The sequence below is a fragment of the Dryas octopetala genome, chromosome 7, assembly GCF_963921425.1.
Source record: "Dryas octopetala chromosome 7, drDryOcto1.1, whole genome shotgun sequence".
Taxonomy (NCBI): domain Eukaryota; kingdom Viridiplantae; phylum Streptophyta; class Magnoliopsida; order Rosales; family Rosaceae; genus Dryas; species Dryas octopetala.
The window spans coordinates 10,801,163-10,816,797 of NC_141372.1; the positions used below are offsets into that span (position 1 = coordinate 10,801,163).

Genomic DNA, 15,635 nt, shown 5'->3' on the forward strand with positions numbered 1-15,635 from the left:
GCACGCTTGCATTCACACCAAAGGTCGGAAACCTCTCATCACTCACAGCAAGGCGTGTTTTGACTAAACGCTCGGCCCTCCATGTGGCCGAGCATTTTTGTGTCAAAGCACTATTACATCCAATCTTATGCATCAAACAATTCCCAAAGTAAGCCTTTAACTAAAAAATGATCAACGCGAAATTTCTCTAATGCTTTATTAAAATCATCTACAGAAATTATTGAGCCTAACATTCTTGTATCTCTGTTCCATTCAAAAAGGCCCTCACGAATAAGACAAATATTGTTACATTTGACCATTATGAAATTAAATGACAAAAGTGATCAATTTATCAGTGATGCCTACATAAAAGGACAAAGCAGAGAGGGTACCATGACAAAACCAATTGCATCTTGATAATGACACTAATGCAACTTCGCTAATTAGATGTCGTACAGTCTAAAGCATATTGGCATAGGTGATTTGTTACCAATGAGCTGTAACTGTATCAATGCAATCAATTAAGTTGCAGTTTATGAACCTTAAAGTCTAAGCTTCTATGCATGGATGATTGGTTACAAGTACAATGTAAACTTTGCATTAGCAATTCCACTGTTTGATATTGGACCACAAAAGACTTGCAGAAATGTAGAGTGAAAAGAAAAGTTGTCTGAGGGTGGTTTTTTTCTCCTGTTTGGGGAGTGGTCCAAATATACATATCAATAGAGGCTCTTAAATTCAAGGGAAAGGAATGCCATCTGGTGTCTGCAAAAGTAGGTCTTGCACAGATTGGGATTCAATTGACATTCAAAACAGAAACCAGTAACTGATAGTTTGTGTGGAGTCTTCAATGACAGCAGAAAAAACAAAGCATGATAGGATAGTAATTTGGAGGACACTTTATCACAGTACTCTTATTACTGATCTTTGAAAGCTAAATTGTCCACTAGTTAAAGATATAATAAAAAATTTAGCAAATATGGTTAATCTTTCTTAAGGATGCGGCAAAGCATTCATCAGGGAATAAAAGATTAACAATTATCAATAGATGTGGCAATTGATCACAATGATAACTTATAGCAATCATACTGAAATCTTGATGGGGTTGACATTCATTATTCATTCTAATTAGACAAAATGAAGAAAAACAGATCTCCTTTGCACTGCCCCTTGATATGTAGAATCCAGATATATAATAACAAGACTCAAAATCTACAAAGCTTATTCATAATTTATGTGTTTGACATAAGCAACCTTTAATCAGACTCATGCAGATCAATTATTCACTAAAAAAAATCCAATGTACTCCTGCCATTAGGTTTATACATAATCTTCTTCCACCTTCTGCCAAAAATACAAAGAATATCAGATCAATAACATATATGATATATCACATTTTCTGTATGTCAACTAGGAAAACACAATTAACAAGAGCTATGAAGTTGCAATATGTTCTTACCATATCTGTAGACTTTCTGCAGTAGATGATAACCGCTTTTAGATGTTCGTCGCGTTCCTCAGTATCCATTGCAGAATAATAGTCAGAATGTTGTGGCTGTGGGGACTGCATGGTTGAGGCATCACCACAAGGGCCCCTCCTTTGTTTCTCCTTTTTTGCAGGCCTTGAATGATCTCTTGGCTTGAAGCATGTCCACCAGCAAGTCAAGAACTTCAAAAACCTTCCATGATTACGCTTTCTTTTTAACTCATTGACATTGTGGTAAGTGGGAGAAGGCAAGCAGCTGTTTGGTTTTGAAAGTGAAAGAGGTGGTGGTAATGAAGAACAGCAATTTGGTGAGGGTATCACTGCCAATGGTGATGAAACAGTGTCAATGGAGGCCCTGGAGGATCTGTGATTAGAGGTTGGATTAGAGGCTTTTCGTTTGAAGGCTACACTCGGATCCAAAACCCAGCAATCACTTTTACTATCATACTCCAACCCTACAGCCTCCATTGTGGTAAAAACACTGCATCTCTTTCTCTATCAAGAAGAGGAATGTTAATTTTACCCTCTCAGTGTTTCAACTTTTCAATGAAGGCAGAGAACCCAACTGAGAGGTTTATATATATGCAAGGTACAGCAGGCACAAACCTTATGGTAATTATGGCTGTAGTTTTTTTCTTTTCCATTATGGATTTGTCTATTTACTAATCTGGACTTCTCAGAGAGTTCCTAAAACTGGTACAAAATCACAACTGAATCAATTAATTGATCACCTTCTCTAATCTGCTACGCTGATTGGGGAGGGACTTTTAAATTAACATGGAGAGGGAAGAGCTAGTTTTGGTTATTTGCAATTGACTTAATTTGGAAACAACTTCTTTGATTCATGGGCTGGATGAGACCCTTATTTAGATTGATTGATAATTCGATATGATGTGATTTTGTTTCCATTTTGTGTTTCTGACAAATTCTTAAGAGCTTCATATGAAATGCTATAACCACAAACAAGGAAAGTGAAGGAGAGAATATTTATTTTGTGAAGGACATTCATTCTTCAAGAGATAAATATTAATGTTTTTAATTAGGAAACATTAGCTAATGACGTGTAGCCTACTATGATTGGAGGTGGTTGGCTCCCATTAGGTTTTCTGGGCCCTTGGCCATCCACAATTCAAGTTCAAATACCCATCCCCTATATTTAAAAAACAAAAAAGATACTACATTGGCAGTAATTTGTAAGGAATTGTAATGAGTAACGATTAATAACTCAGGGAAAATGTTTAGTTAACCAGACTATTTTGATATTTTTCAGTGAAAATGGGTTAAAGTTATAAATTTTGATAGAAAGGTAAACTAATCATTTTTGTATTTTCGCCTAAAAGGGGTCATTCCATTTGAACCTATGAACATGTCATAATCACTTTTAACATCAACAGGTTAGCTGAAATTATTTATTAGCAAATCAGCTTTACATGAGGAAGAGTCTAGCGCCAAATCCACATGCACTTCAAAACAGCAAAGTCATTTACATGAGTATAGCCCTCACTATTACTCCTAGCACTTCACAATTCATCCTGAGAGTTCCCTTTTGGCGAAGTAGTTTTGGGTTGATTTTCCAGGAGGTACCTTGTGGCTAATGATGCATGAAATGCTGCTCCATATGGAAGCACTTCTTCGTTTACTGTGAAGTATGGTGAATGCCACGGTTCTAAATTTCCTTGAGATTTCATGCCAAGAAAGAAGAAGTATCCTGGAATTACTTCTTGATAGAATGAGAAATCTTCTGACCCCATCACTGGTTGCATCTCCAAAATGTTTCGATGGCCAAGCAGATCTCCTGCAACATTTCGGAAGTACTCATGCAGATCTTTGTCATTTACAGTTGCAGGGCAAGAGGGCTTAGCATCTTCTTGGAACATGACAGTTGCATTGCACCTCTGAACACTAGCTTGTCTAATGATAACCTGCAACTCGCATTTTTATAGAATTAACATTTATGATGGGACACTGTAAAACAAAGTAATAAATCAGCATAGAATATTTTCAATCTTAAGAATGTTAAATAAAGCATACCTCTTTAATTCTTTGTTTAAGTTGGATGAAGCTTTCCTTTGAAAATGCCCTGAACGTGCCACCAATTGTAACAGAATCTGGAATAACATTGAATGCACCACCTCCTTGGAACTTTCCAACAGTAACAACCTGCAAAATATGCTTTCATGTAACTGAATGGATACGGAGTGACTACGGCGCTATTCCTTGCAAACGGGCCTAAGTCTAACAAGCATATGACCAAGAGGATAATATTTAACTCACTAGACAGAGACAGGCATCAACATCAAACTGTAATTGGTGGGCACAAAAGACTTAACAGGAGATTACAAGAACAATAAGTTTTGACTTTTGCACAGCAGCACTGCTTGGGATATTTTTTATTTGATTGGGTTACCTAAAACATATGAACTGACACAAGCAGAGAGAAAGAACCTGTGAATCCAAGGGATCAGCTTCACGCGAAACAAGATGTTGCAGACTAACAATAACAGTCGAAGTAGCCAAGATTGGGTCTATTGTGTGCTGCGGAATGGCAGCATGACCCCCCTTCCCATTTATTACTGCCTCAAAAAAGCCACTCGCAGCCATAATAGGGCCAGACCTGGAGGCCACTGAACCAATGGGGCGATCAAAAGCAACATGCAACCCAAAGATGGCACTAACATGGTCCAGTGCCCCTGCATCTAACATTTTCTTTGCTCCTCCACCTCCTTCCTCAGCTGGTTGGAAAACAAGAACAACTGTCCCCTATAAGAAACATAAGAAATAACTAAAAAAACTTTGTTCTGGAGATAAAAAATATATTCCATGACACTGCTAATCAAAAAGAGTAACCCAAACAATGGCCATAATGCAACTCGATGTAAGATAAATAAAATCTCCAATTATAACCTGCATTATGGAATTTCAAATAAAGAAATTTCTATAATCATCAACATTAATCATCAAGCAACCTGTTAAAGATAGAGCTCTTTTCCTATAAACATTAATCATCAAGCAACTTCCTCCATGCATAATGCAAAAAGTTACATCTGAGAAATGGCTACATTCAAAGTAGATTTTTCATATAGTTGACACTTCACTCTCAAGTATGCAACTCTTGTACTACAATGCAATAGGGAAGTAAAGAAAATAGGAAAAATACCTAACCAAAGAAAGAAATGAAAAAGGAAAAATTAAGCGACAAAAGAACTTATAGTGAATGTATCATCGATGCCAAGTGTCACACTTATTATGCCAATAAGCCTACTTAGAGAATGCACTCTCAACACTTGGTGACTGGCTACCTTAGCATGCAGTTCTAAAGGGCACTCCAAAAGTCTAATAATATCACCATGTGAGGTGATTAACAAGGGATGCTGACTTTAAACCTTCAGAACATAGAAATAAACATAGATTTCCTTCAATTTTCTCTCTCATTAATGAAGTTGATGTTCCCATCTTCAAAGCTGGCTTTAATTAAAGATACTGATATAATTAGTCAGGATATACTTTGGTAGTCTAGTCACTGATCTTTAAATTGATGACAAATTGGCAATTACCGTTGAGTATTCATTTTCTTCAAAGCTTGGCTTTAATTAAAGATACTGATATAATTAGTCAGGATATACTAAGAATGAGCATTCATTTTCTTTATAAGTAAACTTTAAGACACCTAAGTCAACCTGTTAATGTGTAAACATATACTCTCAAACCAAGAAATTTAACAGACATAAGGGGCCATTTATATGTATAATAGTTTTTTCTTTTTTTGAATCCCTGATGTTTTGTTTAATTACCTGGGATACATTTTGAATGTATAATTGCAAAAAGTCCATATCAACAGTAACTAATTCAACCCCTAAAATTAACCAGTAAAAAGAAAGAACAAAAATATTCAAACCAATCTAAAACCAACTTTTACCATGAAATTAATGTTCTAAGATAATGTATAAATTCATTTGAAGGTCATCCCAAAGAGAGGAAAATCAGGAATCCAATATATGAGAACCAAGAAGAGAGGGGAACCTTTAATTCATGGCGATGATCTTGAAGTATCTTTGCAGCACCAAGAAGCATGGCAACATGAGCATCATGTCCACATGCATGCATCTTCCCTGGAACTTTACTCTTGTGTTCCCACTCCACACTCTCCTGTAACAAACAAAAAGCCAATACTTGTCATCAATTCCCCTCTAGCTTTAATTCAAAATAATAGTCAATAATGGCCAATTTCCAACACCCACAACTCACAAGTCCACCACTAAAACTGTACACATAATCCCATTAAAGCATTGACCCAAATGACAAAAGCAAACACCAATAAAATAGGAAACAAAAACTATAGATATTTATAGCTTGAGAATTTTACTGAACCTGCATAGGCAGAGCATCCATATCTGCTCTAATTGCAACAAAAGGCGGTCCACCAGTCCCAACAAAGCCAACAACACCGGTTTCAGCCAATGGGTATTTGTAAGGGATGCCTATCTGGTCAAGCTCGGCTCTGATAAGCTTACTTGTCTCAAATTCCTCATAACCAAGTTCTGGGTTTTCATGTATTTTCCTCCTAATACCTACCATATGATCAAAAAGCTCCTTCTTTTTAGCATACTCAAGAAACTTGACTGGGATTTGAGCCAGCTCTTCCGGGATCAAAGAATGGTTTGAAGAAGTGGGGAGTGGCATAATCACCATGACTATGAGAATCAAAGAGACCCATTTGCAGAGAGCCATTGATTGTAAGACTGAGATTGTGAACCTGATGATTGAATTGGAGATCTTTATAGGGGTTAAGTAATTGCGTGAGGTGGAACTGAAAGCAGAAGAGTCCCACGCCTCTCTCCTTTCAGTTCCAACTCACGCAATTACTGTTACCTCCTGTTGTGGATATGATATTTATTGCAATAGTGCTATGGCTATAATTCTACGCTGTGCTATTATCTGCCATTAAATTAATGTATCTGGAGGGGAGAGGGAGAGAGAGAGAGGGGAGAGGGGTGGTGCTGCTGTGCTGTGTTGTGCTGTACTGCTGTGGCCTAAGGCTGGTGATGGCAATGCGTATGGTTGGTTATTGTGAGTTTGTGACAACGCCTAATCCCTATTTGTCATTTTGTCTGGCTCATAATATCTCAGCAAGTGCCAGCAGCCGCCCCCGGCATGCCAATTTTCTTGCCCTTTTCAAATTTTTCGGAAAGAAAACATATTTTCAAATTCAATTTCCACCGCTCCTTCGAGGTCTTTTATTTTTTGGTTTTTTTCAATGTTGGTATCTCGACTTTGAGCGTTGTTTCAATTAGGTACTTAAACTATTATTTGTCTAAATTTTATATCTAAACTTTTATTTTATCCCAAATTAGTATACAATGTAACTTTATTAAAAAATACTAACAAAATTTGGTCATGTGTGTTACACATATCTTATACCTAGGATCAATTTAGCCTATTCACAATCCTAGGCTGAGTAAAATGCCCCTAATTTTGATGTATTATTTGAAAAAAGTCACCTTATATACTAAATTGGGACAAAATAAAAGTTTAGGTATGAAATTAGGATAAATAATAATTTAAGTACTTAGTTAGGACAAAACTCAAAGTTTAGATACTAAAATTGAAAAAGACCCTTTATTTTTTGTTATCCAATATGAAGAGTGTCCCTAAATACGCAAATGAACTAAAGTAGCCATTATTTTATGCTTAATTGCACTCTACAATAGCTAATTATTTCTAAAATAGTAATAACATCGATACAGTTATCATTAGAAATAAAATTAGCATTAGAAAATCATATTTTTGAGGGTTGCCTTATCTATGAAAGCTCAACACAAACAAGTAATAAGGCTTCTCACCAAAGAAGACAAGTAATAAAGGTTGCACTAGCTATCTATAATTCTATATACGTACGACGTAATTTAAGAAGCCCGCTTCACATGTGAAAATTTTTGCTTGTCGCTGAGCACTTACCATTTGGTTTATTGATTTTTATGTTAGGTTTAACTTTGAAATTTTAGGCTTTTATAAACCATTCTATATCTTATAAGGTTACCTATTCAGAAATGGTGTCAACAATGATAGAGGAAGTAGTGCCAATCGCTATAAGAAAGAATCAACAATTAGAAGAAAAAAAAAAATGATAACAACAACACAAAACGTTCGACACCTCTTATTGAGCAATCAGCAACATGCGAATGTTTGCACCAGAAACTCTGTGTCACTTAAAACAAATTATATTATTGTGCAACACTGATGAGAATATATATATTTGTGTGACAATAAGCATATGTGAGTCTTCCCAAAAGCCCTTTTATAAAGTGCATGCAGAAGGCTAAATATGGGTAAACAAATAAAAATCTTGTTTAATTAAAAAACCAGTATGGCAGTAACCCCTATAAAGATCTCCAATTCAATCATCAGGTTCACAACCTCAGTCTTACCATCAATGGCTCTCTGCAAATGGGTCTTTTTGATTCTCAGTCATGGTGATTATGCCATTGTAATGGATTTTTTATCAATTCCACTATATATAGCTTTTAGCATAGCCGTTGCTTTCTCATCCCCGTACATGGGAGTGGAGAATTCTAGTTTTGATGGTAAATTTTGACCCTACCAACTGCAAGAGTTCAATTTTTGTACTTCCAGTCCTTTGAATTAATAAAGATACACGTTTACTTGCTTATATATTTCACTTGAAAATGAATAATATTATTATTTGAATATATAAGTTGCCATTTAAAGAAAGCTTATGAACAAAAGATATGATGTTTGGAGAAGGATCCATATATCATATTTTTGACACAAATTTTGACATAAGTTTTCAATGGGGTCCACTTCATATAAGATTTCAATGATCCGAACGTTTATATTTTGGGTCTCTATTAAGGGATCATTCTTACAAAAAATTAGATAAATCAGAAATTATTTACTATATAAGATTAAATTGTCAATATTTTCAAGTGTTTATTTTGTTGACCATTTAATCTTTGTAGGTAAATGATTTCCGATTTTCTTAATTTTTTGCAAGAATGATCTTTTAATAGAAATATAAAAAATAGATTATTGAGATCGTTGAAATTCTATATAAAGTGAGTCATATTGAAAACTTGTGTCAAAAATAGAATGTCACGGATCCGCCCATGATGTTTAATATATATTTGATGGTGAATGACTCAAAATAAAACTCATGAAGCAAAATGACTCATACTATGAAGTAAAATATTGAATATTTTACTTGATTTCTTGGCATGTTTGGGAAGCAAAGGCCATTAATCGCAGTACGGATGATAACACCTATTAAGTTGATAGACTTGGTAATTATCTTGATGAACTTTGTTTTTGGATGTGTTTACACCTATTAATTGTTATTCCTCCATACTCCTTAGTAGTTTCTTATTTTCTTAATCAAATTCTTATTCTGTGTCGTGCAGACACTTGAAATGCTTGAGAAAAAGGAGAAAGTACTACAAAAGAAGGCTGCTGCAGAAGTTGAAAGGACCAAGGAGTTCACCAGAACAAAGAACAAAAGGGGTATGGTTTCAAAGTGTTTCCATTTTTCTTATGGAGAATTTGAATGGGGATTATTTAATTCTTGAATCTTTTTTTAAAGGAATTTTAGCAAATTTTTTTTTTTTTTTTTTTTTTTCATTTAGAAAGGTCTTATATACACATCCGTTAATCAAATATTTTTCTGTGGACACAAGTATTTCTGTTGTATTATTGCCATTTAATGCTGATTTGGATCTAAAACCAACGCTGTTTAGTCCATGATTTTCAAAATTCTAGTTTTTGTCTGGTTGAGTAATAACTTATGCTACTCTTTTGCAGCGGCCATACAATGTTTGAAGAGGAAGAGGCTATATGAACAACCAATAAAGCAGCTTGGAAATTTCCAATTGCGCATCCATGACCAGGTGACTTTGAAATTTGGGATTAAATTTCTGATGCTTTTGATAGTGTTTCAAAATTGTCAAGAACTTCATTTTTGCGCATCCATTGGTCAGTACTGTATGTAGTATGAGTATAATACTATTGTCAATGAATTTATTAAAATGCAGTTTGCTGGTTTACAAATTTGAGGCTTCTTGAGGACTTTTGTAGAATGAATTGACAACAAAATTTCACTAATATGCACTTTCTGTGTTCTTTTTTGTATTGGAATTGAGAGTTGATTTTGTATTCTTGTGCTGCAGGATGAAACGAGGCTATGTAAAGAAGTGGTCTGATTTTATAATGCAGCATTTTGCTCCAAGCACGCATCCCCATTTTCTGTGTGGCTTCATTAAACAGTGTATATAAAGGTGGCAAATATGAATCAAACCGTCCCCTTTCAAATGTGAACATCTGTTCAATGTTCTGTCAAGCTTTAATCAATAGCTTGTTCTATTACGAACCAACAATGTTAAATTATCTTTGGCCCTATATTATGAAGATATTGCCTTGTTTCCATCGCCATTGGACTCGGTCGATTTATATGTGGTCCAGTCTTTAGTAAAGAATTGTAATGATTAACGATTAATAACTCAGGGAAAACGTTTAGTTAACCAGACTATTTTGATATTTTTCAGTGAAAATGGGTTAAAGTTATAACATGTCATAATCACTTTTAACATCAACAGGTTAGCTGAAATTATCTATATATACCAAGTCAGCTTTACAAGAGGAAGAGTCTAGCGCCAAATCCACATGCAGTTCAAAACGGCAAAGTAGTTTAAATGAGTAAAGCCCTCACTATCAGTCCTAGCACTTCACAATTCATCGTGAGAGTTCCCTTTTGGCGAAGTAGTTTTTGGTTGATTTTCCAGGATGTACCTTGTGGCCAATGATGCATGAAGTGCTGCTCCATATGGAAGCACTTCTTCGTTTACTGTGAAGTATGGTGAATGCCCCGGTTCTAACTTTCCTTGAGATTTCATGCCAAGAAAGCAGAAGTATCCCGGAATTACTTCTTGATAGAATGAGAAATCTTCTGCCCCCATCAATGGTTGCATCTCCAATATGTTTTGATGGCCAAGCAGATCTCCTGCAACATTTCGGAAGTACTCATGCAGATCTTTGTCATTTACAGTTGCAGGGTAAGAGGGCTTAGCATCTTCATTGAACATGACAGTTGCATTGCACCTCTGGACACTAGCCTGTCTAATGATAACCTGCAACTCACATTTTTATAGAATGAACATTTATGATGGGACATTGTAAAACAGAGTAATAAATCAGCATAAAATATTTTCAATTTTAAGATATTAAAGTAAAGCATACCTCTTTAATTCTTTGTTTAAGTTGGATGAAGCTTTCCTTTGAAAATGCCCTGAACGTGCCACCAATTGTAACAGAATCTGGAATAACATTGAATGCACCACCTCCTTGGAACTTTCCAACAGTAACAACCTGCAAAATATGTTTTCATGTAGCTGAATGGATACGGTGACTAAGGCACTATTCTTTGCAAACGGGTCTAAGTCTAACAAGCATATGACCAAGAGGTTAATATTTAACTCACTAGACAAAGACAGGCATCAACATCAAACTGTAATTGGTGGGCACAAAAGACTTAACAGGAGATTACATGAACAATAAATTTTGACTTTTGCACAGGAGCACTACTTGGGGTATTTTTTATTTGATTGGGTTACCTAAAACATATGAACTGACACAAGCAGAGAGAAAGAACCTGTGAATCCAAGGGATCAGCTTCACGCGAAACAAGATGTTGCAGACTAACAATAACATTCGAAGCAGCCAAGATTGGGTCTATTGTGTGCTGCGGAATGGCAGCATGACCCCCCTTCCCATTTATTACTGCCTCAAAAAAGCCACTCGCAGCCAAAATTGGGCCAGACCTAGAGGCCACTGAACCAATGGGGTGATCAGCAGCGACGTGCAACCCAAAGATGGCACTAACATGCTCCAGTGCCCCTGCATCTAACATTTTCTTTGCTCCTCCACCTCCTTCCTCAGCTGGTTGGAAAATAAGAACAACTGTTCCCTATAAGAAACACAAGAAATAACTAAAAAAAATTCTTCTGGAGAAAAAAAAAATATATATATATATTCCATGACACTGCTAATCAGAAATAGTAACCCAAACAATGGCCATACTGCAACTCTATGCATGATAAATAAAATCTCCAATTATAACCTGCATTATGGAATTGCAAATAAAGAAAGATAGAGCTCTTTTTGTATAAACATTAATCATCAAACAACTTCCTCCATCCATAATGCAAAAAGTTACATCTGAGAAATGGCTACATTCAAGGTAGATTTTTCATATAATTGATACTTCACTCTCAAGTATGCAACTCTTGTACAACAGTGCAATAGGGAAGTAAAGAAAAAAGGAAAAATATCTCACCTAAGAAAAGAAAAAGGCAAAATTAAGCGACAAAAGAACTTATAGTGAATGTATCATCGATGCCAAGTGTCACACTTATTATGCCAATAAGCCTACTTAGAGAATGCACTCTCAACACTTGGTGGCTGGCTACCTCGGCAAGCAAGGGCACTCCAAAAGTCTAATAATATCACCATGTGAGGTGATTAACAAGGGATGCTGACTTGAAACCTTCAGAACATAGAAATAAACATATATTTCCTTCATTTTTCTCTCTCATTAATGAAGTTGATGTCCCCCATCTTGAAAGCTTGGCTTTAATTAAAGATACTGATATAATTAGTCAGGATACACTTTGGTGGTCTAGTCACTGGATCTTTAAATTGATGACATATTGACAATTACCATTGAGGGGTCTAAGGTTAAGCATTCATTTTCTTTATAAGTAAACTTTAAGACAGCTAAGTCAAACTGTTAATGTGTAAACATATACTCTCAAACCAAGAAATTTAACAGACATAAGGGGCCATTTATATGTATAATAGTTTTTTCTTTTTTTGAATCCCTGATGTTTTGTGTAATTACCTGAGATACATTTTGAATGTATAATTGCAAAAAGTCCATATCAACAGTAACTAATTCAACCCCTAAAATTAACCAGTAAAAAGAAAGAACAAAAATATTCAAAGCAATCTAAAACCAACTTTACCATGAAATTAATGTTCTAAGATAATGTATAAATTCATTTGAAGGTCATCCCAAAGAGAGGAAAATAAGGAATCCAAAATATGAGAAGAAGAAGAAGAAGAAGAATAAGAAGAGGGGAACCTTTAATTCATGGCGATGATCTTGAAGTATCTTTGCAGCACCAAGAAGCATGGCAACATGAGCATCATGTCCACATCCATGCATCTTCCCTGGAACTTTACTCTTGTGTTCCCACTCCACACTCTCCTGGAACGAACAAAAAGCCAATACTTGTCATCAATTCCCCTCTAGCTTTAATTCAAAACAATAGTCAATAATGGTCAATTTGCAACACTCACAACTCACAAGTCCACCACTAAAACTCCTACACATAATCCCAATAAGCATTAACCCAAATGACAAAAGTAAACACCAATCCGAGAATTCTACTGAAAGCTCGAGAATTCTACTGAACCTGCATAGGCAGAGCATCCATATCCGCTCTAATTGCAACAAAAGGTGGTCCACCAGTCCCAACAAAGCCAACAACACCGGTTTCAGCCAATGGGTATTTGTAAGGGATGCCCATCTGGTCAAGCTCAACTCTGATAAGCTTACTTGTCTCAAATTCCTCATAACCAAGTTCTGGGTTTTCATGTATTTTCCTCCTAATACCCACCATACGATCAAAAAGCTCCTTCTTTTTAGCATACTCAAGAAACTTGACTGGGATCTGAGCCAGCTCTTCCGGGCTCAAAGAATGGTTTGAAGAAGTGGGAAATGGCATAATCACCATGACTATGAGAATCAAAGAGACCCATTTGCAGAGAGCCATTGATTGTAAGACTGAGGTTGTGAGCTTGATGGTTGAATTGGAAAACCTTTAGAGGGGTTAAGTAATTGCGTTAGGTGGAACTGAAAGCAGAAGAGGCATGGGACTATGGGAGTCTGTCAGAAAGGTATACAAAAACCAACAAAATCCTAAGTCGGTCACCTCATCATGTGCGGGGTGAGAAAGCAATGGTTTCAGCTACTAAAAGTTTCTGATGGCGTGTAGAGCCGTAGACTTGTTGGTCTATTGTGCCACGCCAATGGTAGCACATCACATCATATCGTCTGTTTTACACACGTGGTTCTTATGAAAACAACGTGTCGTTTCTGAAAGGGCACTATTCAGACTACCCAAAATCACTGAGTTGACCATTTCTTTATTTTTTTGCCCATTTTTTTTTAATTTTACCACTATATTAAAAAAAAAACACATTTTGCCAATTTTGGCCGGCCATCCATCCCCACCGTCGACGCAACCCCACCCTTCCCCATCGCCGGTGCGACCCACCCACCCCGATCTCCCTTCTCTCTCTCTTCCTTCTCTCTGCCTCCCTCCCTCACCGGACCACCATAGGTGGCCGGCGCGACCCCATAGACCTCCAGATCGGGGGTCGCGCCGGCCACCTATGGTGGTCTAGTGAGGGAGGGAGGCAGAGAGAGGGGAGAGAGAGGGAAGGAGGCAGAGAGAGGGAAGAGAGAGAGAAGGGAGATCGGGGTGGGTGGGTTATGCCGGCGATGGGGCGGGTGGGGTCGACCGGCGAAGGGAAAGGGTGGGGTCGCGCCGGCTATGGGGAAGAGGTAGGGTTGCGCCAGCGGCGGGGAGGGGTGGCCGGCCAAAATTGGAAAAATGAGTTTTTTTTTTTAATGCAGGGGTAAAATAGGAAAAAATGGGCAAAAAATTGAGGGAGTGGTCAACTAAGTGGTTTTGGGTGGTCTGAATAGTCCCTCTCTTTTTGAAAAAACATTCGTCATTCGTGTTGTACCTGTACATCTGGTTAGTCTATAGCCCAGCCCTACTCAAAAGCCCACAGAAGCCCCTAACCACAGCACAACCTTTCCTAATTCCCACCCCATAAGCCCAGCCCTCAGCACAAACTCCCTGATTCACCAACACCTACCCCAAGTCCAAAACAAACCTTTCGATAATGAAAAAAAATTTGTGTGTAACGGAGATAAATTCCCTTACAGTCACAATAAATAGTCGCGTGACCAGCATATGAGCTGACTTTGTGAGAATGTAACTGTTACACACAAGTTTTTCTCTTCGATCATACTTTATGATCATTTTCCTTTCAATCATACTTTTGACCCTCTCCCTTTCAATCATACAAAACTAAATTTTACATCATTTAAAACCCACAACAGCCACTTTTGCCCTCCCTGCTTCTCTCTTCAAAGAGAGAAACACACAAGCAATTTTGAAGATAGCTATTGATTTGGCGTATGAAAAATTCGAGAAAAGTTCACCACCCTTTAGACTTTAGGTAAAAGACCAACTCTGGAGTTGTAGGAGACATAGAGAATATCCCTTACAACCCAGACTCAGCCTATTAGCCAAAAGGGTGGAGGATAGTGGAAACTTTTTGATCATTGAGACTATTTGTATGTTATAGAAAAACTTCAATGAGGAGTGCCCTACCACATCATCATGTTGAGTGGCAGGGACAATTAGTTAAAACTTTTCATATATTTGAATCCGAATCCTCTACTAATCTCATATTAATCATAGAAATTATGTTTTTATACCTCTCTTTCACATTAAATTTTTTATTTTAGACAAATAGGTTTAATTTTTTTTTTTTTAACTAACATCTGGAGGCATGGACAAATGCACGTTGTGGGATGCATGGGCTGCAGCCCATGCTCTTTTTTTGTTTTTTAGCTTACTTAGGTAGCTTAGCCCACCCAATTTCCATCCCAAGCCCAGTAGCCACTGCCCACAATTTAAGTATTTTTTTTTTCTACTGAGGAGCAACTTCTCACATGCTGCTACTGTCTCTTTATTTAATGAAAAAAAATTACTTTTACTTCCATTCCCCCCCGAAAACAGCCTATAGATCCCCACTTGCTCCAACTTCTTTCCTCTGCAGCTCCAAAACTCATCTCCCCAACCCCACACAAATAGCTCAGCCCTCCAATCTTCAGGGGGTGCCAAGCCGCCAATGTATTATATATGTATTTGCACCCAATATCTATACTCTTTTTTTTTTTTGCTCAACTATCTATTAAAATTAGAAATTTTTGCAATTTTTGCAATTTTAAAAGGTATTATATATCTATATGTAGGGCCTAACTTAGATAGTGTTATATTGTATTTGCATTGCATGTTTAATT

General features: G+C 36.8%; 3 protein-coding genes across 3 annotated transcripts; 1 reads left to right on the top strand and 2 right to left on the bottom strand.

The window, feature by feature from the left end:
• Positions 1–2,844: 2,844 nt before the first annotated feature.
• LOC147279614 (IAA-amino acid hydrolase ILR1-like 4) lies at positions 2,845–6,477 on the bottom strand. Its single transcript, XM_086250492.1, has 5 exons — positions 5,834–6,477; positions 5,486–5,611; positions 3,911–4,225; positions 3,497–3,625; positions 2,845–3,387 (listed from the first exon to the last, which is right to left on the bottom strand). Exons 1-5 carry the CDS (start codon positions 6,191–6,193, stop codon positions 2,986–2,988), a joined length of 1,332 nt encoding a protein of 443 aa, XP_086106618.1. The 5' UTR covers positions 6,194–6,477; the 3' UTR covers positions 2,845–2,985.
• Positions 6,478–8,665: 2,188 nt separating this feature from the next.
• On the top strand, positions 8,666–9,837 carry LOC147279615 (vacuolar protein sorting-associated protein 32 homolog 1-like). The gene is made up of 4 exons (XM_086252700.1): positions 8,666–8,763; positions 8,881–8,980; positions 9,278–9,363; positions 9,643–9,837. Exons 1-4 carry the CDS (start codon positions 8,698–8,700, stop codon positions 9,673–9,675), a joined length of 285 nt encoding a protein of 94 aa, XP_086108826.1. The 5' UTR covers positions 8,666–8,697; the 3' UTR covers positions 9,676–9,837.
• Positions 9,838–10,079: 242 nt separating this feature from the next.
• LOC147279616 (IAA-amino acid hydrolase ILR1-like 4) lies at positions 10,080–13,504 on the bottom strand. The gene is made up of 5 exons (XM_086249633.1): positions 12,946–13,504; positions 12,612–12,737; positions 11,121–11,435; positions 10,709–10,837; positions 10,080–10,599 (listed from the first exon to the last, which is right to left on the bottom strand). The coding sequence occupies exons 1-5, from the start codon at positions 13,303–13,305 to the stop codon at positions 10,198–10,200; spliced, it is 1,332 nt and encodes a 443-aa protein (XP_086105759.1). The 5' UTR covers positions 13,306–13,504; the 3' UTR covers positions 10,080–10,197.
• Positions 13,505–15,635: the final 2,131 nt, after the last annotated feature.

Bases quoted from the DNA above. Each gene is read 5' to 3' on its own strand.
- LOC147279615 (XM_086252700.1), top strand. From the start codon at position 8,698: ATGTTTGGGAAGCAAAGGCCATTAATCGCAGTACGGATGATAACACCT. The intron at 8,764-8,880 runs GTAATTATCTTG...TGTGTCGTGCAG, and splicing joins CTATTAAGTTGATAGACTTG to ACACTTGAAATGCTTGAGAA. The intron at 9,364-9,642 runs GTGACTTTGAAA...CTTGTGCTGCAG, and splicing joins AATTGCGCATCCATGACCAG to GATGAAACGAGGCTATGTAA.
- LOC147279614 (XM_086250492.1), bottom strand. From the start codon at position 6,193: ATGGCTCTCTGCAAATGGGTCTCTTTGATTCTCATAGTCATGGTGATT. The intron at 4,226-5,485 runs GTTCCCCTCTCT...TGTTTCTTATAG, and splicing joins ATCATCGCCATGAATTAAAG to GGGACAGTTGTTCTTGTTTT. The intron at 3,626-3,910 runs GTTCTTTCTCTC...CATATTTTGCAG, and splicing joins CTGATCCCTTGGATTCACAG to GTTGTTACTGTTGGAAAGTT.
- LOC147279616 (XM_086249633.1), bottom strand. From the start codon at position 13,305: ATGGCTCTCTGCAAATGGGTCTCTTTGATTCTCATAGTCATGGTGATT. The intron at 12,738-12,945 runs GTTCAGTAGAAT...TGTTCGTTCCAG, and splicing joins TGGATGCTCTGCCTATGCAG to GAGAGTGTGGAGTGGGAACA. The intron at 10,600-10,708 runs GTATGCTTTACT...TGTGAGTTGCAG, and splicing joins TTAAACAAAGAATTAAAGAG to GTTATCATTAGACAGGCTAG.